At 41.7% G+C, this 22,680-nt stretch overlaps 1 protein-coding gene across 1 annotated transcript; it reads right to left on the bottom strand.

The window, feature by feature from the left end:
• Window positions 1-13: 13 nt before the first annotated feature.
• chmp1a (charged multivesicular body protein 1A) lies at window positions 14-22,258 on the bottom strand. Its single transcript, XM_067998090.1, has 7 exons — window positions 22,080-22,258; window positions 15,018-15,037; window positions 11,726-11,803; window positions 11,048-11,194; window positions 5,812-5,940; window positions 5,371-5,564; window positions 14-2,574 (listed from the first exon to the last, which is right to left on the bottom strand). Exons 1-7 carry the CDS (start codon window positions 22,084-22,086, stop codon window positions 2,553-2,555), a joined length of 597 nt encoding a protein of 198 aa, XP_067854191.1. The 5' UTR covers window positions 22,087-22,258; the 3' UTR covers window positions 14-2,552.
• Between the last annotated feature and the right edge of the window lie 422 nt (window positions 22,259-22,680).

Below are 22,680 nucleotides of genomic sequence, written 5' to 3'. Positions count from 1 at the left end.
AGGCAACAGCAGATAGGATTTAAACTCTTTATTTCAAAATATAAACATATTAAGACAAAACAAATTTTGAACTGTCAACTTCCATTTTAATTTTCACATAAATAATCAAATTAATCCATCAAAAAAAATCAGAGCCCAAAACAACCAACATATTAAACTCATCCACACAACAGAATATAATTATATCAAAAGAATATATCTAAAATGAACCAGGTACCTACTTAAATGTTTGGAAAAGTCGAAAGAGCAAACTTACCATTACAATACTTATAGTGCAAGAATGAATTATAGAATGAGTATTATTAAAGCATTTCCCACATTTTAGGTAGTTTAGCTCAACATGCTTTTCAGGAGGCAGCCCTGATCTTCATGGTCCATGAACATGTTAATATTATTCTAGTTTATATTATAACAGCAGGTAATCATCATTCAGGCACCACTGGAACAGGACTGTAACAAAATAATTTAAAGGCATTATTTGTATTAAGCCAATAGAAGAACCAATTATAGCTTGACCAGCAAAGTAAATGCTTCAAAGTTCCAAAACTGTGTGGTGTTATTGTTTTGATACAATTATATTTTTAACAAGTTTGATGATTAAGCAGAGTCAATTTCCTGGTTATTTTACCCGATTTGGTTACCAGTTTCAAAACTGCACCTTAGCAAAACTATAGCCTGTTTTGGAAAGAATTCCTGCCCAAATGCATTTATCCTAAATTGTTGAAGATTGAGGAGCAGAAAACTGCTGACAAACATGTAGAGTGCACTGTATTAACATAGAAAGTGTTAGTCTTCAAAAATAAATTAGCAGATAGACCGCTATGGGTTCTAGAACAAGTGATAATTTTACCACTTGATTTTGTCTCAATAGTTTTTACTAACACAAGACAAAAATCAATTGTTGGAATGGACTTGGTTGTGTTGCAATTTGATTATGTCCTTAATCTAAAAAGGTTACTGAAACAGTTGAGGCACAACTGGATGAATTTAGGGCATCTGTTGAATTGATTATAGACTACCAACTTAAAATCAAAGCTACATTGTAGATAACACAAATATTTAGGCATTTCTGACAAGACTTTACATGTAGGAGTGAAGCACCTTAACCAGAGAATATGGTGGCTTGTTCACAACACACACACACACACTATTCTGATGGGATGAAAGCACTACCTTTTTCAATGGCAGGTTTCACACAAGGAAAGAGAATATTAGAAGGGGCTACATCATCTTGCATTAAAAAAGTTTAAACTTTTGAAGACTTGATTTCCAAAAGCACCATTACAAAACTTGGGACGCCATGGCTGTTGCCATGTTGAACACATCCAGATTGGCACAATATTTTTTCCCCCTCTTGAATGATCTAGTCCCTCCAAGTCTGAACTGCACATATTCAAGTTACAATTTAAAAGGTACATGCAAATAATTTATGCTGTATAATATCTTGTATCCCAAGATGCGCATATTCCTGCTACTTGTGGTAACAAACATTCTAGAAAGTACAGTTAATTGTAATCAGTATGTATTTCCATGACTGGTATTTCTACAAGTCATACATTGTTAACATATCAGCATTTTGAGAAGAACAGGACAGGCATTGACAAGAGGCACTTATAAAAAGGCCAGATTTTGTTCAAATTCTTAACTGTGTTAGTGTTCTTGTTTGGTTAACAGAGCAATGGCTGAAAATAAACCTGCCCCATAAATGTTTCTTGGGCTTCAGGTCTATTCACAGGAGACAACCAACCAATTGTTTATGTATGTTCTAAAGATATAAAAAGATATCAACCAAGCATACCTAACTAAAGCAGCCCCACCGCCCTATTCTTTACAGCAGAAAGATTCTCTTTACTTTATCTCCTGGTCTTTGAGTCTATTGCCCATGCACAAAAGACATCAGAACATTTTACTGGAAATAACAGTCTACAGGAAGAGTGCACACATTCTGCAGGACAAATTCACTTCAGAAGATATATACAAAAGAATTTTTAATCCTTTCTTCTCCCCATCAAGAAGTTTGCAAAATTCTCAAAATCAAGTCTGAAAAATAAAATCCTTGCAGCATTTTCTAAAACATGCAATAAAACTTCAGATGGTCACTGGTTCTGTGCATGTTGATAATGTAGTCTTTAAAATATCCAAGTCTTGTGGGCCTGTGCTAAGACTACAAGCATGCAGCCAAGTATAGTATTTTCACTACAGATCTGAAGCACGCTTGAAAATCAACTACGCATCTGTACATCATATTACTGTAAAAGCATTTAGGGCTTTCCTGCCAGAAAATAATCACTTTATTTTAAATTCAATAATAGAGATTAAGATTTTAATAGCTGCACATCCCTTAAAAGCTCATCCTTTAATATACAAATTCTTTTTAATTGAGACCAGCTTTCATAATGGTTTAAGAGTGAAAGCAGCCAATCAAACTAATAAGTGAAAGTAAATGTTTTTGGGCATTATACAGATTGTACATTTAAGTGTCACTGTAACATTGTACAAAAGATGATGCAGGATTATACACAGGTGTTCAGGATTAGATGCCAACCCCACCTTCAATTCCTCAGAGCAGCCAACCTGAAAAACATTGAAAGGTCACAAGAGCTTCAGTAATAATTAAAAAATACTTATTCACATTGTAATCTTTAATTTTAAAACAAAGCTCTAGATTATGACTTACAACAAATAAAAATGTCATCCTCTATTTTGTTTGTGGGGGTGGGATCATTGTACATTAATACCACCTCAGTGATCACTTTACCACAAAGCAAAAAAAGTGCTGAAATAATTACTGCCAAAGCTGAAAGCAGGAATGCATACAACTTATTCATTATTGCTATTAGATCACAGTTTTATTAACACTAATTGATCTCCCATGGCATTGCAAATGGATAGCCTGTGGTCCAAGATGAAGTTGTGTGTAACCTGCCCAGTCCCTTTAAGGAATTTGCATGGAGAAGTGGTGTAAGTTGGCACACCCTGAGGACAATTAGAGATTAATTGTTGGAACTTTCTGTAGATTGGCAGCTGTTTATAAATCTGTAATTCTTGCCTTTGAGGAGAGACTACATTACCAAGGTCAGAACAGCAGAAAACGACTAGCTTGCTTTTTTTTTAAAAAAAGAAAAATAATGTTGAGATTTGTTGCTGTTTTATTAATGACATATGAACCTATCAAGGTAAGTATGATACACAATGTGCATTGGTCTCAAAGCATTACACAAGTGTCATGGTCATGTGCTAAGCCCAAGGCATATAATCTGTGGCATTGCTCACAGGTGCTTTGGAGTATAATTGTAATATTTAACTATTAATCTGGCCTGTCCCTTTAAGGCCACTGGACAGCTACTCCTTGTGTGGGAAGTAGTCTAAATAGATCCGGAGGTTAATTAGAAGTAAGTTATTGTTGTTGGCCGTTTCTCTAGATTGGAAACTGCTTAGTTCCTCGTCATCTTAACAATTTCTCCAGGTTATAGCGGTCAGAAAAGCTGCTGGGTTTCTTTTCCATACAATTTTTTTTAAAAAAAGAAAGAAAGATTGTACAGTTGTGATTTGTCGGTGTGTTATACAAAGCAACATCTGGAATATGGTCGACGTTCTCAATTTATATAACCTAGCAGTTCTCCCATGGCACTGCTCACAGTTAGGTCAGGCATTTTTATAAAAGGACAAAAGCATATTACAACATGTAATGCACAAGGCATTATTCTGCTGCTAGAGTGAAGCTGTGTGCAACACGGGGTCTCTTTAATGCCCCAAAATCCAATTGCTGTGCCTTCTTGAGGTCAGTTCGAAGCAATTGCTCTTTGGCAGATACTCAGGTCAGTTAGAAGTCAAAATGCCCTTTTATAATTTTCACACTTTTTAAAAAAAGTGTACATTAAATTTGAATCAAAGTGTAAGCCAATTAAAAAATGTGACGTAATGGATGGAAAATGACTACTATTGTACATGGCCATTCTGCACTCCACTGTTAGACAAGTTTGAGTGGAATACCTTTATTACTGGGAGGTACAATAGTTTTATAGGCTTGTACAGGCCTACTCGTACAAAGTAAAAGGTAAACCAGCATGAATCAGATTCATTGCTGAGTGAATGATCTCCTTTTATTTCAGCTTTTGTACTGCATTTAAATGCTGAAATTATCAAAAGAACACTGGATGAAGTAATGGTTCCTGTCAGGTCTTTAAAAATTCCAATGCCAGGATCTAAAAGAAATTATTTTGTTAACATGCTCATTATTTATGATACAGGATGTGTAGAACAATGTGTTTGTATGGAGGTTTTGTAAAGTTTCCTTCTTTCTCTCGTTCTGGAGATTTCCCAAAACTCAACAACTCTAATAAACTCAAGTGTGGTGGAGCAACAGTCACAGACCTACAATCCAATGGAGAGCTGACATTCTAATTAGTCACCATAGACAGGATCAAACTGAACAATCCTTCAATACTAAAGAAATTATGAAAAGGTCATCGAGAATTGATATTCTGCCATGAGATCAACAGCATATTCAGTAAATACTAAACCATGTTTACAAGGAGCTAAACACATCTATAAAGCAAATCCAGTTACTACTTGAATCCTATTGCACTTTATAAGATTAAACAAAAAAAACTAAAGAGACTTCTATTCTATTCAGATATCGGCCACAACAACTTGAGATGTAGCTGTGGAATCAGGGGACGCTTACGGCAGACAGTAGAAAAGGGGAACGTGGCTCTCCCTGGGCTGTACAGCAAGTAGACTGTGAGCACAGAGCACGAGTGCCAGATAGTGGGTACGGAGTGCAGACGAGAAAACGGCCCAAGAACGGTCTGCAGACCAAGGAACAGGAGGTGGGGATGAGGTGGCAGGTCTGATTATTCTATGGGGTAAAAGAGTGGCCGGGGAGCAGGGGGGGGGGGGGGGGGGAGGAAGGAAAACAGCAAACTACATAAAAGAAATAAGAAGTTAATACTCACCTTTAACAAAATAGTTGAGTTTAAGAAACCAGGAATTGTCAGGCCACCCAGTGGCTAGAAAATAGAACTGCAGCTGTACCAATCACCATCACATTCCTTTGAGAAATTCTATTAAGCCAGCATTCCCATCACAGGAATAGGGTTACATAGAATTTCTCAGTGGAATGTGGCAGGACATAGCAAAGTTAATAATACAGATTTAATAGTGACACTTCAATTATATAAAATAGTTCATAGCATCATAGGAAATGCCCATTCAAACTCACTCAACATCGCCCATAAAAGTTTTGGTGCAGTTTTGTTGCATTACTTTTCCCAGGGCCACTACAGTAAGAATGTTGCCCAAAGTCTACAATTTATCTTCAATGTTATATAAAAATAATTTAAAATGCAAGTGCCCCACAGCTCCCACCTTTTTGAAAGCTGGTCCTGCTTGTCCTGGTCACGAACAGAGGATTCACCAAGGGATGCTGCACCATCTGGGAGCTGGTTCAGTTGGTCCATGATTTCCAAACCATTCTCCTCTGCAATCTGCACAATGAGACTATCAACCTGTTCCTGAGGAGTGGTCAGTGTCATTGCAGAGCTCATAGAGTCCTCCATCACCTAAAAGTATACACATGCCTCTGAGTAAAATAGTAGCTATAAATTAAGCAAAATTTTACATTTAACAATAGGGACAGACAAAAAAAAAAGGGAGACATGAGAAATATTACAACAGGTTAACGTACAATGAACAGTAACATTTATGGGAAATGTGACATATTTTAAGAGTAACGGAAGATCCGAAAAGAGACACACACATTTCACCTTAGTCTTCCAACTATGTAAAAGTTACATTTGAAGTACTTACTGAAGTGTGGACGTCAAGGTTCTGAACCTGTTGTTCAAATTTGTCCATTACAGCAGAAATTTTTTGTAGGTCCATGGATTTCAGTGCTTTATCCAGTCCTTGCGTAACACGCGCCATATTCTTTGTAACCTAGATATCAGAAAAAAACTCCTAAGTCTGTTTAAAAATTGATTAGCCTCAGAAACTAATATGGGTTTGGTTACCCGGGCCTCAATTATGAATCAAGTGCTCAACAAGTTGCACATGTCCAGAAGTCTATCCTACCCACCCAACTTAAGTGCACATCATTGGCTTTAATTTTCCCACAATTAAATATTAATCAACTATAACCTCTTGGGAGAGTGATCTAGAATCTGTGGTGCACAAACAGAGACAGCATAGTAACAATGATTACACCAACAAATCTCAATTCCACGCCACATCTCATTTTCTCAATCTATATTTCTGTCTCCGAGGACAGTGTGCTGAGAGTTCGGTAAGTGTGGGAGTTTGGTGAAGTGGGGGAAGGAGGTGCTGCTTTGCCTTGCTTTTCCTGCAGAGCGGTAGTGGACCTGAGAGTAGAAGACAGAGATTGTGGAATAAAAGCAGCAGCAGACCTGCACCAAGAGACCACTACTGTGCGACATCACAGGGACTTAACTCCTGGACCTAAGATAAATAAGAAGCAAAAAGTAATCCAAGTGGGACGTCACCAAGGAAGAGGTAAGTGATTGGCTGGTGAGTATTTTCCTGCTGAATTTGTCTAAGGTTAGAGTTTGTGGATTCTCTGGTCTCTGTTGTGTAGTGGGGGACTGCTGTTCAGCAAGGGCCCTTGAGTATACCTTTTTAATTGAAGTGAAATTGGTGGGATTCATTTAATTTGAATTAATTAGTTAAAGGGTAAGTCATGTCAGGACAGCCCAGCCCCGTGTTATGCTCTTCCTGCTCTATGTGGGAAATCAGGGACCCTTCCGGTGTCCCTGACGACCATGTGTGCGGGAAATGTATCCAGCTGCAGCTACTGACAAACCGCATTGCGGCACTGGAGCTGCGGATGGATTCATTATGGAGCATTCGCGATGCTGAGAACGTCGTGGATAGCACGTTTAGTGAGATGGTCACACCGCAGGTAAAGGTTGTACAGGCAGGAAGTAATTGGGTGACCACCAGGCAGAGTAAGAAGAGCAGGCAGGCAGTGCAGGGGTCCCCTGTGGCCATCCCCCTCTCAAACAAATATACCGCTTTGGATATTGTTGAGGGGGATGACTTATCAGGGGAAGGCAGCAGCAGCCAACTTCCTGGCACCAGGGGTAGCTCTGCTGCACAGGCTGGGAGGAAAAAGAGTGGAAGAGCTATAGTGGTAGGGGATTCTATCGTAAGGGGAACAGACAGGCGTTTCTGTGGCCGTAAACGTGACTCCAGGATGGTTTGTTGCCTCCCTGGTGCCAGGGTCATGGATGTCACTGAGCGGCTACAGGGCATTCTCAAGGGGGAGGGTGAGCAGGCAGAGGTCGTGGTCCACATTGGGACCAACGACATAGGTAGGAAGGGAGATGAGGTCCTGCATCAAGAATTTAGGGAGCTAGGTAGCAGATTAAAGAGCAGGACCTCAAAGGTTGTAATCTCTGGATTACTCCCAGTGCCACGGGCTAGTGAGTATAGAAATAGGAGGATAGAACAGATGAATGCGTGGCTAAAGAGTTGGTGCAGGAGGGAGGGTTTCAGTTTCCTGGATCACTGGGCCTGCTTCTGGGGAAGGTGGAACTTGTACAAGTCGGACGGGTTGCACCTGAACCAGAGCGGGACAAATATCCTTGCGGGGAGGTTTGCTAGCACTGTTGGGGGGGGTTTAAACTAACTTGGCAGGGGGATGGGATACAGAGTGGAGCTACAATAGGGGGTGATGTGCAGCCAAATACAGAGAAAAAAACAAGTCAGCTTGGAAGACAGGGCAAATATGTAAGGGCAAGGCTGGATGGCATCTATTTTAATGCAAGGAGTCTTGCGAATAAGGTGGATGAACTGAAGGTGTTGATAAACACATGGGAGTATGATATTGTTGCTGTCACAGAGACATGGTTGAGGGAGGGGCAAGACTGGCAGCTCAATATTCCGGGGTACAGAATCTTCAGGCGAGACAGAGGGGGAGGTATAAGAGGAGGGGGGGGGTCGCAATATTAATTAAAGAATCAATTACTGCCATAAGGAGGGATGATATATTAGCAGGTTCCTCTAATGAGGCCATATGGGTGGAGCTTAAAAACAAAAAGGGGGCAAGCACTTTGATGGGAGTGTACTATAGGCCCACAAACAGTCAGGGGGAGATCGAGGAACAGATATGTAGGCAAATCTCAGAAAATTGTGCAAATAATAGGGTAATAATCGTGGGGGATTTCAACTTCCCCAATATTAACTGGGATACTCAGAGTGTAAAAGGCTTAGAGGGTACAAAATTCTTAACGTGCATCCAGGAGAGCTTTTTGAGCCAGCATGTAGAAAGTCCTACAAGAGAGGGGGCGGTACTGGACCTAATTCTAGGGAATGTGGCCGGCCAAGTGGAAGAAGTGCTAGTAGGTGAGCACTTTGGTGACAGTGATCATAATTCGGTGAGATTTAAGGTGGTCATGGAAAAGGACAGGGAGGGGCCGGAAATAAAGGTTCTAAATTGGGGGAAGGCCGATTTTAATAGGATAAGGCAGGATCTGGCCAAAATGGACTGGGATCAGCTGCTTGTAGGAAAATCCGCATCGGAGCAATGGGAGTCTTTCAGAAGGGAGATTGAGACCATACAATGGCAACATGTTCCCGTAAAGGTCAAGGGTGGTTCCAAGAACTCCAGGGAACCTTGGATGTCAGGGGATATACGAGAATGGATTAGGAAAAAAAGGAGGGCTTTTGGCAGATACAAAAGGCTAAAGACGGAGGAAGCCCTAGAGGAGTACAAAAAGTGCAGGGGGATACTTAAAAAAGAAATTAGGAGATCAAGGAGGGGCCATGAAATAACACTGGCGAGAAAAATAAAGGAAAATCCTAAGATGTTTTATAAGTATATTAAGGGTAAGATGATGACTAGGGAAAAAATAGGGCCCATTAGGGACAAAAATGGCAATGTGTGTGTGGAGCCGGCAGATGTAGGAGGGGTTCTAAATGAATTTTTTGCATCTGTTTTCACTATGGAGAAGGACGATGTAGACATAGAAATACGGCAGGGGGACTGTGATATACTCGAACATATTAACATCGAGCGGGAGGAGGTATTGGCGGTTTTAGCAGGCCTAAAAATGGATAAATCCCCAGGCCCGGACGAAATGTATCCCAGGCTACTGTGTGAGGCAAAGGAGGAGATTGCGGGGGCTCTGACACATATATTCAGAACCTCTCTGGCCACAGGGGATGTGCCAGAGGACTGGAGAACCGCTAATGTAATACCATTATTCAAGAAGGGGAGTAGGGAAAAACCGGGGAACTACAGGCCAGTGAGCCTAACATCAGTGGTAGGAAAATTATTGGAAAAAATTCTGAAGGACAAAATTAGTCTCCACTTGGAGAAGCAAGGATTAATCAGGGATAGTCAACATGGCTTTGTCAAGGGAAGATCATGTCTGACTAATTTGATTGAATTTTTTGAGGGGGTGACTAGGCGTGTGGATGAGGGTAACGCAGTGGATGTGGTATACATGGATTTCAGTAAGGCCTTCGATAAAGTCCCCCACAGGAGACTGGTCAAGAAGGTACGAGCCCATGGAATCCAGGGTGCCTTGGCACTTTGGATACAAAACTGGCTTAGTGGCAGAAGGCAGAGGGTGATGGTCGAAGGTTGTTTTTGTGACTGGAAGCCTGTGGCCAGTGGGGTACCACAGGGATCGGTGCTGGGTCCCTTGCTGTTTGTGGTCTACATTAATGACTTGGATATGAATGTAAAAGGTATGATCAGTAAGTTCGCTGATGATACAAAGATTGGTAGGGTGGTAAATAGCGAGGAGGATAGCCTCAGTCTGCAGGACGATATAGATGGGTTGGTCAGATGGGCGGAACAGTGGCAAATGGAATTTAACCCGGAAAAGTGCGAGGTGATGCACTTTGGAGGGACTAACAAGGCAAGGGAATACACAATGAATGGGAGGACCCTAGGCAAGACAGAGGGTCAGAGGGATCTTGGTGTGCAAGTTCACAGATCCCTGAAGGCGGCGGAACAGGTAGATAAGGTGGTAAAGAAGGCATATGGGATACTTGCCTTTATTAGCCGAGGCATAGAATATAAGAGCAAGGAGGTTATGATGGAGCTGTATAAAACACTGGTTAGGCCACAGCTGGAGTACTGTGTGCAGTTCTGGTCGCCACACTACAGGAAGGATGTGATCGCTTTGGAGAGGGTGCAGAGGAGATTCACCAGGATGTTACCAGGGCTGGAGCGCTTCAGCTATGAAGAGAGACTGGGAAGATTGGGTTTGTTTTCCTTGGAGCAGAGGAGGCTGAGGGGGGACATGATTGAGGTGTACAAAATTATGAGGGGCACAGATAGGATGGATACTGAGGAGCTTTTTCCCTTTGTTGAGGGTTCTATAACAAGGGGACATAGATTCAAGGTAAAAGGCGGGAGGTTTAGAGGGGATTTGAGAAAGAACTTTTTCACCCAGAGGGTGGTTGGAGTCTGGAACTCACTGCCTGAAAGGGTTGTGAAGGCAGGAACCCTCACAACATTCAAGAAGCATTTGGATGAGCACTTGAAATGCCATAGCATACAAGGCTACGGACCAAATGCTGGAATATGGGATTAGAGTAGACAGGGCTGATGGCCGGCGCGGACACGATGGGCCGAAGGGCCTCTATCCGTGCTGTATGACTATGACTCTATGACCTTTGTGCCGTCTTCACCTCCTGCCCAGTCCAAGTGCCTTTGCTTCAGCAAAATTTTAACATATTATCTTGTTGCTGCTCCTTCCTGATACCACGAGACAAATCCAAGAAGCAGTACTGGCAGGCAGAGCGATCCTTGTGCTCTGAAATAAGTTTAAATATAATAATAGGCTTATTTCATAGTGTGAGGGAACTGGAGGAGAATTTTCTTGAACTCAAAATTAGTGTTATATTGTAGAGGCACATTGAGCAGGAGGGGCAACTGCTTAGTGCACTCGAGGTCCCATCGGCACTATTTGCATATCTGTGGCACATAGGCATCTATTAATATCAAAGCCGGCATATGGAGGATGGTAACGAATTCTTTTAGAAAACCAACGCACTGCCAGCTATTCCTTACCCCTTTCATCGTAATTGCCGTCTGCACCTTCGATGCCACTGCATCAACTCGGGAAGCTGTCCGTAACCAGTTCAGACCTTCATTTTTCTTTCTGATTGCATTTTCTGCATAGATCTTTGCTCCTTCAATGTTTTTTTGTTGAAGAGCCTTTGAAAAAAGCCGGAAGGTGGTTACCATACTAATATTTCACCTTCTGGTTTTACTGCTTAAAACTGGAAATATACTCACAAATGAAACTGTGCAGACGCTAACAAAATACGCATCACTTGTAAAACATAATAAAAATGACAAATGTAGAATTTAAGTAAAAGCAAAAACAAAGCTGCAGGGGTTAAAACGAGTGAGCTTTCATGGGCCTTTCCTGTGACACCATTAAATACTATACAATTGAGTGTAACACTTAAACATTATTGACAATTATTTGCATATTTGTGAAATAGACTTTAAAGATGTCATTATCTTTGACAGTTCTGCCCTGCTCCCAACCATCTACTAGTTACAGAATCGGATCTAACCAACAAGTGATAAAACAAATGGAGCAAGAAAATGCTATCCAGTCCATTACACGCATTCCATCTGGTACATTAAAACAATATTAAAAAGAATGTAATTAATTAAGTTGGTTTTAGCTGGGGTAACTTCAATTATGTATACAATATATGTAAAGCGAGCGCTAACCTTCTTCACTTTAGCTTGTTCAGATTTAGAGTCCTTTTCTGCCTTCTTGGCCAATCTCTCCAGCTGTTTTGATGTAAACTGTAAAAGATTTTTACTTAAAAAATAAGTAACTTTCTGCATATAGGGCAAAAATGAAGAGCAAAGCGATTCCTGTCCTTTTCCAGTAAATAATCCTCCTTGCCACAGTTTTTTGGGCATGGTCCCACAGGTTATCCAAGTGACCACTTTTCATGTATGACCCTGAACAATGAGTGTCAACAGACTTAACCATGGGCAACATCACAGTTGAGCCTGAGACCATGCACATACACGAACTTTCCAGTGGCAGGAAGAGGAGATGGAATTACTGGATAATGATCCAGATGAGAAGCCCTGGCATTTTTCTTTCCATAGCCTAGGCACATGAAGCCAACAGTAGTACCCCACCGCACTGGCTTTTCTGTCCAAGACCAGCTAACTCAGCGAGACCAAGAATTAAACCTGCAACCCGATAGCCAGAATAGAATATTTTATTAATAATCAACATTACAGATTGTTAATGTTATTCCTCATTTTGGTACTTGGTAGACAAATTCAAGTCTGGGGAAATTCTCCAGGTTGCATTCAGAGTCCAAATCAATGCCAATACAGATTTGAACTGAGTGCCTCATGGGATTCCAACCATCTTGAGCTGTAGATCCTGAGCCACTCCAAATGGGAGTTTTAAAGTTAATCTGGCATCTATATGAATAGTCCACAGGGCTGGAATTTTAATTTTTTATCTCCACAGTAAGTAGAACAGATTAAAAAAAACCTAAAAGGAGGAGCAGTATTCATTTAAAGAATACATTACCAAGGAGATGCATCCTGAAATATAACAAATTTCTGATCAGTTTAGCCAGCTGCATAAAACAAACAATAAATTCTAGAACCGAATGAAGTCATGAGATTGTTAGCATAAGCTGATAAAAAAGAAAAAGACTAGCATTTATGTAGCACCTTTCATGACTTCAGGACATCCCAAAGTGCTTTACAATCAATTAAGTACTTTTAAAGTGTAGTCACTGTTGTAATGTAGGAAATGCGGCAGCCAATTTGCGCACTGCAAGGTCCCACAAACAGCAATGTTATAATGACCAGATAATCTGTTTTAATGATGTTGGTTGAGGGATAAATATTGGCCGGGACATCAGGAGGAACTCCCCTGCTCTTTAAAATAGTGCCTTGGGATCCTTTACGCCCAACTGAGAGGGCCGGCAGGGCCTTGGTTTAACATCTCATCTGAAAGACGGCACCTCCAACAGTGCAGCACTCCATTGGAGTGTCAGCCTAGATTTTCTGGAGTGGGACGAACCCCTGACCTCCTGATTCACAGGCGATAGTGCTACCCTGATATGGTGAACCCTGAAGGATTGTGTTCTCCGAAGTCAGCTGCAGTGACGATACAGAATAGGATCACTCTCATCCACATCACTCACCCAGGAACGGTACTAAATCTTGCAAATGGGGCATAGCAAGTGGCGTAGAAAACAGTATGATCATTTTAATTAAAGAGAGGACCAAATGTTAACTATCGGAGTTGCTCTTGGATGAAGGAGGGGGGTAAAGAGATAGTTTCTTTAAACCCATTAATCCACCCATCACCCTGCTACAAAAAAGACAAACTTGCATTTATATCACATCATTGGAACATCTCAAAGTACTTGAGCCAATTCATTACTACTGAAGTGCAATCACAGTTCTGTAGGCAAATATAGCAACCAATGACAACACAGTCCCACAAACAGTAAATCAATGAAAGACCAGTCATCTGTTTTGTTTGGTGTTACTGATTGAGGGAGGAACATTGACCAAAGCACCAAGAGAGCCTGCAGCAAGACCTGGACAACATCCAGGTTTGGGCTGAGGAATGGCAGAAATGGTAACATATGTATCACATAAATACCGGACAATGATTGTCTACAAGAAAAAGCCCAACCACCTCACCCTGACCTTCAACAGCATCACCTTATCAAGTCCCCTATCATAAGCTTCTGGTCAATAGTAACTGTCAAGATGTTCAACCGGGCCAGCCATATCAAACTCATGGCTACAAGATCAGGATCAAAATCTTGTAATTCCCTACCCAACACCGTTGAGGGGGCACCATCACCTAAAGGGTTCTTTTTGGGGGTGGCGGGGGTTCAAGAAAGTAGCCCACCTTCTCAGGGAAACTACAGATGAGCAAAAAATGTGGCTTTGCTAGTATTAGCTACATCCCCGGAATAAAACATACCCTGCTAGTCTTTAAATAATGCCATAGGATCTTTTATCACCTCCTCAAACAGGCAGACAGGGCTTTAATTTATGTCTCATCCAAAAGATGGTACCTCCAATAATGCAGCGCTCCCTCAGTATTGCCATGAAATATCTGTCTAGATTATGTACCCAAGTCCTGAAGTGGGGCTTGAATTTACGACCTTCTGACTCAGGAGGTAGAAACTGTTACTAACTGAGCCAAAGAAGAATTAAGAGATGACTGTCAGTGCTGTTGAAAAAAATAGGTTTTGAGAAGACTCAAAAAAGGTGGGAAAATAAGCTGCAGGGTGAAATGTCTTAGGGAACAAACTGCAACGTGGGGCCTTGACAGCCAAGGCTGCGCTACCGATGGAGGTGGGAAAGAGAGAGGGGCGGTGCACAGGACAGCAGAGTTGGAGAACGGATGGTTATGGGATGGTGGAGGCTGCAGCGGTGAGGCGGGGCGAGGCCATGGAGGAATTTGTAAACAAGGACAGGGGTTCTGAATTCAATGGAGGCAGGGTGATGGACAAGCAGGATATCCATGGCTCAATGTTAGATAAGCATCTTGACAGTACAGATGTGATATGAAGTTGAGGGTGAAGATGATACAGGCTAGCATTATCAATATACTTGTGGAGATTGACTCAATGCCTACAGTAACATTGCCAAGAAGCAACGTATAAATGAAGAAAAGGGGCTGGAAAGGGGGCAACAACAGAGCTTGGGGTAATCAAAGTGACTACATGGAAGCGGAAGGAGATGCTGTTGCTGTAGATGTGCTGGCTACATAGGAGTGGAACAGAGGGTGTGTGGGCCCACAGAGGTGGGCCAAGGAGGAGAGGATGAAGTAATCGATCCTGTTGCTGCAGATAGGTTGACGACAAGTAGCATTATATATAGTAAAAAAAAAAGCCTACTGCATCACTGTATTCCAATCACATCATGGCCAATTTAAGAGATATGAAAATGGACATTTGATTCATTTTTAAAATTACAACAGAAAAAACAAATTAGACAGAATTTTAGTACTTACCCTTAACTGAAACAAAGTATCTGTAAAGAACAAGAAAGTTAAATATGATTACCAGTTATTGACACTTAGTGCACTTGCTATCACAAATATCAAACATTTACAGCACAATTGCATTATATATAAATATATAATATTTGTACTGCCCCAAGAATAGTGCACCTGCTTTCCTGTGCCAAATACCATGAAATTCTACACTTGCCGATTTACTGTCCAAGGACTGAAAATGCTGGTGTCTGAGCAATAAACCACTTGCTGCATTAAATTACTTCTTTCAACTATGACTTTTCTCAATCTTCACATTTGAAGGGGAAAGCTGTCTACATAAAACCTATTTATCCACAATAGTTCAAATTCCTGCTTTTCATACAACTACAAATCAACTGGATTTTCAATTTTAGACAAAAAAAATGAAGAAACTGACGACAGAGGATTTCAGTGTCTGACATGTGTATGCATCTTCTAAGCTAAAACGTATCATGAACGGGACCCTTTACAAAAATAGCAATTAAGTGTGCGAGAACATTATTTTGTGGTGTGATGGGAGATACTGTTGACCTTGGAGTACCATTTGATTGCTGTATTTCTGCAGTAATCATCAGCCTCTCTAGCATGACATTATAAGCCCTCGTAACAATTTGAGCAGTCCCAGTCCAGATTCCAGAGTGCATGGGGTCGCAGCACTGTTGCAGATCAGACATCTGTTCTGTTTAATAACGCAAGGACCTCTTCTGTTTTGGGGGGGTTTCAGAGCTGCACCGGCATTGTGGTCACTTAACTTGGTTACCACACTGCTGGGCGCACAGCCTGTCTAGACAGGAATGCCCACATTATCTCGATGATGACTCCAACATCAATGGCTCATTATTATTTAGTGAGTGAGACTTTGGGTACCCTTTCTTCTCTGGTGGGTTCCTTTTCTTTACACTGAGGAAATATGCACCACTAGGACTAAGTATTTGGAATAGCAGTCTTCTCACCTTGTCTTTATCAAATGACAGAAGACTTACAGCCCACCTAGGTGACAGAACTAAATAACATTGATCACCAGGCTGTGATCTTCCCATTTGTATGCCTATGCTACTGTGCCAGGCTATTGAATTGCCATTTTGATGCCCGTCTCCACACGGACAATCTGTCTAGACTTGTTGCATCTCTGAAGTCTATTTCTGCTGACAGTTTTGATTTCTCTGCAGGTACCCTTTTTGATCCTCCTTTATCTCAATTTGGACTCCAAAGAAGGAGCCTCCAAGAATGAAAGATTAATCTCCTGAGCACTTCTGCGAGCAACCCAGGAAAGAAATCAGAGACATTAAAAAAAGTGTGATTTTTAATTTTCTTTGAACATTTTCATTTATTAGTTATAAAAATATTGACGATGGGGAAAAAGGCTGTTTGACTGGGTAAGGCAGTTGATGAAAGAAATACTTGTATCTATATAGCGCCTTTCATGACTGCAGGTCATCCCAAAGCATTTTTGAACCGTAGTCACTGTAGGAAACATGGCAACCAAACACGCACACAGCAAGCTCCCACAAACAGCAATGTGTTTTACTGATGTTGGTTGAGGGATAAATGTTGGCTAGGATACTGGGAAAACTCCCCTGCTCTTCTTCGACTAGTGCCATGGGATCTTTCACATCCACCTGAGAGGGCAGACGGGGCCTCAGTTTAATGTTTCATCCACCTCAGACAGTGCAGCACTCCCTCAGTACTGCATTGGAGTGTCAGCCTAGGGTTTGTGCTCAAGTCTCTGGAGTGGGACTTGAACCCACAACCTTCTGACTCAAAGAATGCTACCACGGAGCTAGGCAGGAGGTTGTGAGATGAAACCTTCAGGAATACGTCCAACCAGAGTCGGCAATCCTAAGGTTAACTGTTTCTCTTCTGATAGAAAAGTTTGTTTCATCTTGTTTTTTGAAATTTGGAGGAGGAAAAAAAAAATCACCTAAGAAAAGGACTTTTTAAATCAATGTTGAGCATATGCAGCACTAGCACTAGAAGCTGTAAATTAAAACTCCCTCTATAATGTATGTTATCCTCTTTCTCTGTCTCTTGTGCATCCCTCACTTTGTCCCAATATTGGCAGCCATTCCTTCAGCTGCCTAGGCCTCACCTTCTGGAACTCCCACCATCTTTCCACCTTCCTCTCCTCCTTAAAACCCACCCCTTTGACCAAGTTTTTGATCACCCCTCCTAATATCTCCTTCTTTGGCACAGCATCTATTTTTGTCTGATTATGCAAGGGAAAAAAAAACCTGTTTTTCAGAAGGGAAAGTGTTAACCTGAATCAGTTCAACACAGATACATTTAGTATATTGTAACTGTCATTTTAATTTAGTCAGACTTGAAAATAATCATGAAGCTCTGTCAAAAGAATTTGTAGGTTTTACAGGTGATACTACACGACTAAGCAATTTATCCCACGGAATTTATACTGTTCAAAATATTTAGTCTTTTTGTGAGCAATAAGCAGGCATAGTTTCTACAGCAAACCTATTTCCCAAACAATAACTTCTATTGCATTATACAAATCTGGTGAAAAGGATATATCTTATCCCAGTTGTTCTCCATCCTTTCACTGAAATTATTTATTTCAACTTCCATTTATTTTCTGTCCAGTTCCTCTGACCTGCCTGCATGGTACAGCAAATGCAGTAGAGGAGATAACCTCCTCCCAAGCCACTTGCTAATGCATCTCAGAAGCTGACCACTAGAAAGTATGTTTCTCGAGGATGTGAAATATCCATTTCTCTTTTCCCTTGCCCCCACCTACATAGTATTTAATACTGAACTGTTCCCAGTTCTTTTCAAAAAAAATTCTTCTCAGGATCTAGGCAACACTGGCACGACCACAATTATTGCCCACCTCTAATTGCTCAGAGAAGGTGATGGTGAGCCTTCTCCTTGAACTGCTTGCAATCCTTGTGATAATGCTCCCATAATGATGTTAGGTAGGGAATTCCAGGATTCTGACCCAGTGACCAGAAAGGAATCAATCCCTCTCTAAAAGCAACCACTACAATGATACACTGAGGAATGACAATGCTTTACCAGTTTCCTCCACCCCTCGAACACTCTGGTCACCCAAGTTATATTACTGGACTAGCAACCCAGAGGTCATGAATTCAAATCCCACCATAGCAAGTATTCAAAACAAATCTGGTAATTTGTGGGTTAGCACCAGAAAATGACCATGAAAGCTGCTGGACTGTTTTTATATAAACTTTACTCAGTCTGTCCTACATGTGATTCCCATTCCACACAACCGGCAATAAATATTGTCCTGGAAGTGTTGCTCAAATCCCAGTAACATGGAAAAAAATGGGGACAGCAACAAGGGAAAAAGCACAAACCTGATTCCATGGCACTACCATTATTGCATCAACATGTTTGAGGCCTGGAACAGGTTGTTCAAAAATTGAAACAACTTCTGCTTTCACAAGAGCTACTTTGGATCACCATTATCTTTATGGCATGCAAATAGGATTTTAGGCTCTAGTCTAACAGCATCACGTTGTTTTACTCACATTTCCGTGACTGGGTGTTTTAAAAAGAGAAAACAAATAAATTTACATTTTCACAGCTAAGCACATTATCTACACCAGAAGCCAGAGATCCCAAGACCCAGTCCTCCAAATACTTAACTTCAGTAACTAGGCAGGTCATTTTAAAGCACCCAGTGTGCAAAAATTCCTCTCCTTCATGTTTTGATATTAAACATTATACTAACTCTAAATGTTCTTTTAGTGTTAAGCAAAAGATTTGGAATCTACCTGCACCAATGAATCCTGAGTTAGATACTGTCTTATATACCAAGTAGCAAATTTCCCTGCAATCAGCTGAAAAATTAAAGATGCTACTGTAGGTACTACAAACATTATACTGTAGAACTTGCCATGTATTCCAACAAACTTCAGATTACATCAATTTGGTAATATCCTTTATTCAACCTGTGCCTTACAGGGTGTGGTTTCAGACAGAAACCAGGAAGTGGCACATTTGTCAACTTGCCTTCAGCTGCCTAGAGCTGAAGGTCTGGAATTCCTTCACTTAAACCTCCCCGCCTCTCTACGTCGCTCTCCTCCTTTAAGACACTGCTTAAAACCTACCTCTGGTGACCAAACCTGTCCTAATATCTCCTTATGTAGCTCGGTGTCAAATTTTGTTTGATAACGCTCCTGTGAGGTACCTTGGGACGTTTTACTACATTAAAAGGTGCTATATAAATGCAAGTTGTTGTTGGAAAACCCAAACCAGGAAAAGTCAGCACAAGCTGAACACTGCTGCATACTTGGTTGGTGTTAACTTTTCCCAGTTCAGGAATCTCAGTTTGAAGTAAACCTAGCCGACAAGAAAACATTTCCAAGTTACTCTATGGAGCCGCTCCTGGGACTTGCATTAGGGCAGCCCATGAGAACATGGGAGATCCAAAACGATGGGTCCCATTTAAATTGTCCAGTTTCCAGGCAAGCCCAGCCCCACAAGGGTACAATGAAGTGACTCCTCTCTCCAAAGTGCAGAAAGAATTCCAACTGCAAAGATTAGACTTTACTTTGTTAAACTGAAAGCAGTTCATCCTTTCTTCTCTAACTGCACGCCAACATTTTGCTATCATAATTTATGACATCATCCTCTGAATCCCAAGGTTGGAATTACTGTTCTGCCGTGCTCACTTACAGGCAGAGCAGAACTTAGCATTATTAAAATCAAAAATGTGAAAAGATTGCTTATTCTTTCCTGAACTCTAATGCATGCATTGCTATCCAAGGAAAATACACTTGCCAGTTAACCCTGTTGATAGACGATATAACAGTGTCTGGTCAGGAGTATCACCTGGGATTGCAAATTACATACAGAAAATCGACTTTGGCATAATCCAATAACAGCACCCACCAAAAAGCCTACCAGGATGGCATTTAATTAGACTCCAAGCCGAGTGTCAAACCCCACATCCTCTCCATCACAAAGACCACCTACTTTCACCTCCGTAACATCGCCTACCTTTGCCCTACCTCAATCCATCAGCTGCTGAAACCCATATTGATGCCTTTGTCACCTCCAGACTCCACTATTCCAATACTCTCCTGGCCGGCCTCCCATCCTCCATAAACTTCAGCTCACCCAAAACACTGCTACTTGTATCCTATCCTGCACTTAGTCCTGCGGATCTATAATGGCTCCGGGTCCTCCAACAGCTTAGATTTACTACTTTCATCCTTGTGCTTAAATTCCTTCATCCTCACTCCTCTCTATCTACGTGACTTTCTCCAGCCCTACAACCCCCATCCCACCGCCCCCCCAATTTCTGCATTCCTCTGGTATGTGCATCCCCCACTCCTTTCACTCCATTGCTGGCTGCCGTGCCTTTCCCCACTTAGACCCCACACTTTGGAATTCCCTTCCTAAACCCCTCCACCTCTGCACCTTTAAGACCCTTTTTAAAACCAACCTCTTCGACTAAGTTTTTGGTCACTCTTCCCAGTATCTCCTCCTTTGGCTCATTCTTCATTTTTTCCCCTTCTGCCTCTGTGAAGCTCCTTGGGACATTTTCTCTATGTTAATGGCACTATAAAAATGCATGTTGCTGTTCTTTACAGTCAGCCTGGGCTCAATGGTAGCACTCTCATCTCTCAGTCAAAAAGTCATGGGTTCAAGCTCCACACCAGAGAAGCGAGTACATAATTCAGACTGACACTGCAGTGCAGTACTGAGGTAGTGCTGTACTGTTGGAGGAGCTGTCTTTCAGATGAGACATTAAAACAAGGCCCTCTCAGGTGGGCACAAAAGATCAAATAGCACTTTCCAAAAAAAGTGAGTTGTCCAGTCCAACACTTATTCCTCAGCCAACACCACAAATGCAGATTATCTGGTTGTCTATCTTATTTCTGTCTGTGGGACCTTGCTGTGTGCAAATTGGCTACAGTGTTTGCCTACATAACAGTGCCTATACTTCAAATGTATTTCATTGGCTGTGCAGCATTTTAGGATGCCTTGAGGAAGTGAGTCATTTTATAAATGCAAGTTATTTCTTTCTATCGCTCTCCACCATGCCTCCTTAATTGTAAACAATTTTACAACACCAAGTTATAGTCCAGCAATTTTATTTTAAATTCACAAGCTTTCGGAGGCTACCTCCTTCCTCAGGTGAACGATGTTCTTTACAGTCAGCCTGGGCTCAATGGTAGCACTCTCATCTCTCAGTCAAAAAGTCATGGGTTCAAGCTCCACACCAGAGAAGCGAGTATAACTTGGTGTTGTAAAATTGTTTACAATTAAGGAGGCATGGTGGAGAGCGATAGAAAGAAATAACTTGCATTTATAAAATGACTCACTTCCTCAAGGCATCCTAAAATGCTGCACAGCCAATGAAATACATTTGAAGTATAGGCACTGTTATGTAGGCAAACACTGTAGCCAACATCATTTTCCACATCGTTCACCTGAGGAAGGAGGTAGCCTCCGAAAGCTTGTGAATTTAAAATAAAATTGCTGGACTATAACTTGGTGTTGTAAAATTGTTTACAATTGTCAACCCCAGTCCATCACCGGCATCGCCACATCATGCCTCCTTAAGCCCTACCTCTTTGAAAGCACTTTCAACCACCACCCCTCACCTCATCAGATCTCCCCCCTGTGAAGTCACCTCCCCATCACTCCTGCTCGGGATCTACTTCTCCTTGTAGCACCTTGGGGCGAGCCGCGACATTAAGGGCCACTGTACAAGCAGAGACTGACGCTGGTGTCTCCAGCTAACATCTTGGACATTTTCCAGGAGGCCTGGTGCTAAAAACTAGAGGGCGACAATCCAAAACCCAAAGAAAGTTAACTCCTCGAAGACTAGTATCAATAATAACAGATATAACCAGCCATGTTTAAAAGGACGAGGCTCAGGGCAGCAGGCGCTGTATTTCAAGGTAAAGTGAATGGAGAAGGAAACACAGCGCCGACACCTCACATCCCAGAGGTGGGGCCGTGTTTACCTCTCCTCCCCACCCAAAGCTTTATTATTAAACTAATACCGTTCCCTACAAAATGAATAAATGAGCCGGGGGACTCCCGTACCGTCCATGCTCTCCGAGTTGCAGTAGGAAATTGCCCAGATCTGCCCCCTTCCTTCAGCGCCCACAAGAACCTTCCCTATCGATCCGATCCGATCCGGCCCGGCCGCTGCTTCCAACTCTCGCGATGCTTTATGACGGAACAATCGCGCTGCCGGTGAAGCCGTCGTGGGTGAGCGCGCTCCTTGTCACGTGATGCGTGTCATCATGAAAGTGACGTAGCCACTCGCGCAACAAACGCCGCCTCCCGGTCCGCAGCGGGTGGTGCAGGTTAGTAGCAGCGAGCTCTCTGACTCAAGCGGCTCCAGGTCATCTTAGCTTATTCAATGGGGCTCTCAAGCAGCACCACGAAAAATATGAAGGGTAAAGTAAAAGAGTTAGTAATCAGTTGGCTATAAATATTTTATTTCTTTCTGTTATATGTATTACAAATTAATTTAAAATCTGCTCCCCTTTTATCTGCACTTGCCTTTTCTGTTGTTTGTACAATTTTGACTTTCCACAAATTACATTATTTTAAGGGACATTCTCTTATGGAAATATATGTTTTTCCCAATAAGTTTTTTAAATCAACCGGGAAACCCCATCGCCATACAATGTTGCTG

Source organism: Heptranchias perlo, chromosome 16 (genome assembly GCF_035084215.1).
Source record: "Heptranchias perlo isolate sHepPer1 chromosome 16, sHepPer1.hap1, whole genome shotgun sequence".
NCBI classification, from domain to species: Eukaryota; Metazoa; Chordata; class Chondrichthyes; order Hexanchiformes; family Hexanchidae; genus Heptranchias; species Heptranchias perlo.
Note: the sequence above shows the minus strand (reverse complement) of the source record. Positions and strands in the feature narration are given on the sequence as shown.

What these genes read in the sequence shown, in the direction of transcription:
- chmp1a (XM_067998090.1), bottom strand. An exon ending in AACAAGCTAAAGTGAAGAAG is followed by an intron (nt 11,195 to 11,725) that starts GTTAGCGCTCGC and finishes CTTTTTTCAAAG; the next exon opens with GCTCTTCAACAAAAAAACAT. An exon ending in ACCTTGACGTCCACACTTCA is followed by an intron (nt 5,565 to 5,811) that starts GTAAGTACTTCA and finishes GTATACTTTTAG; the next exon opens with GTGATGGAGGACTCTATGAG.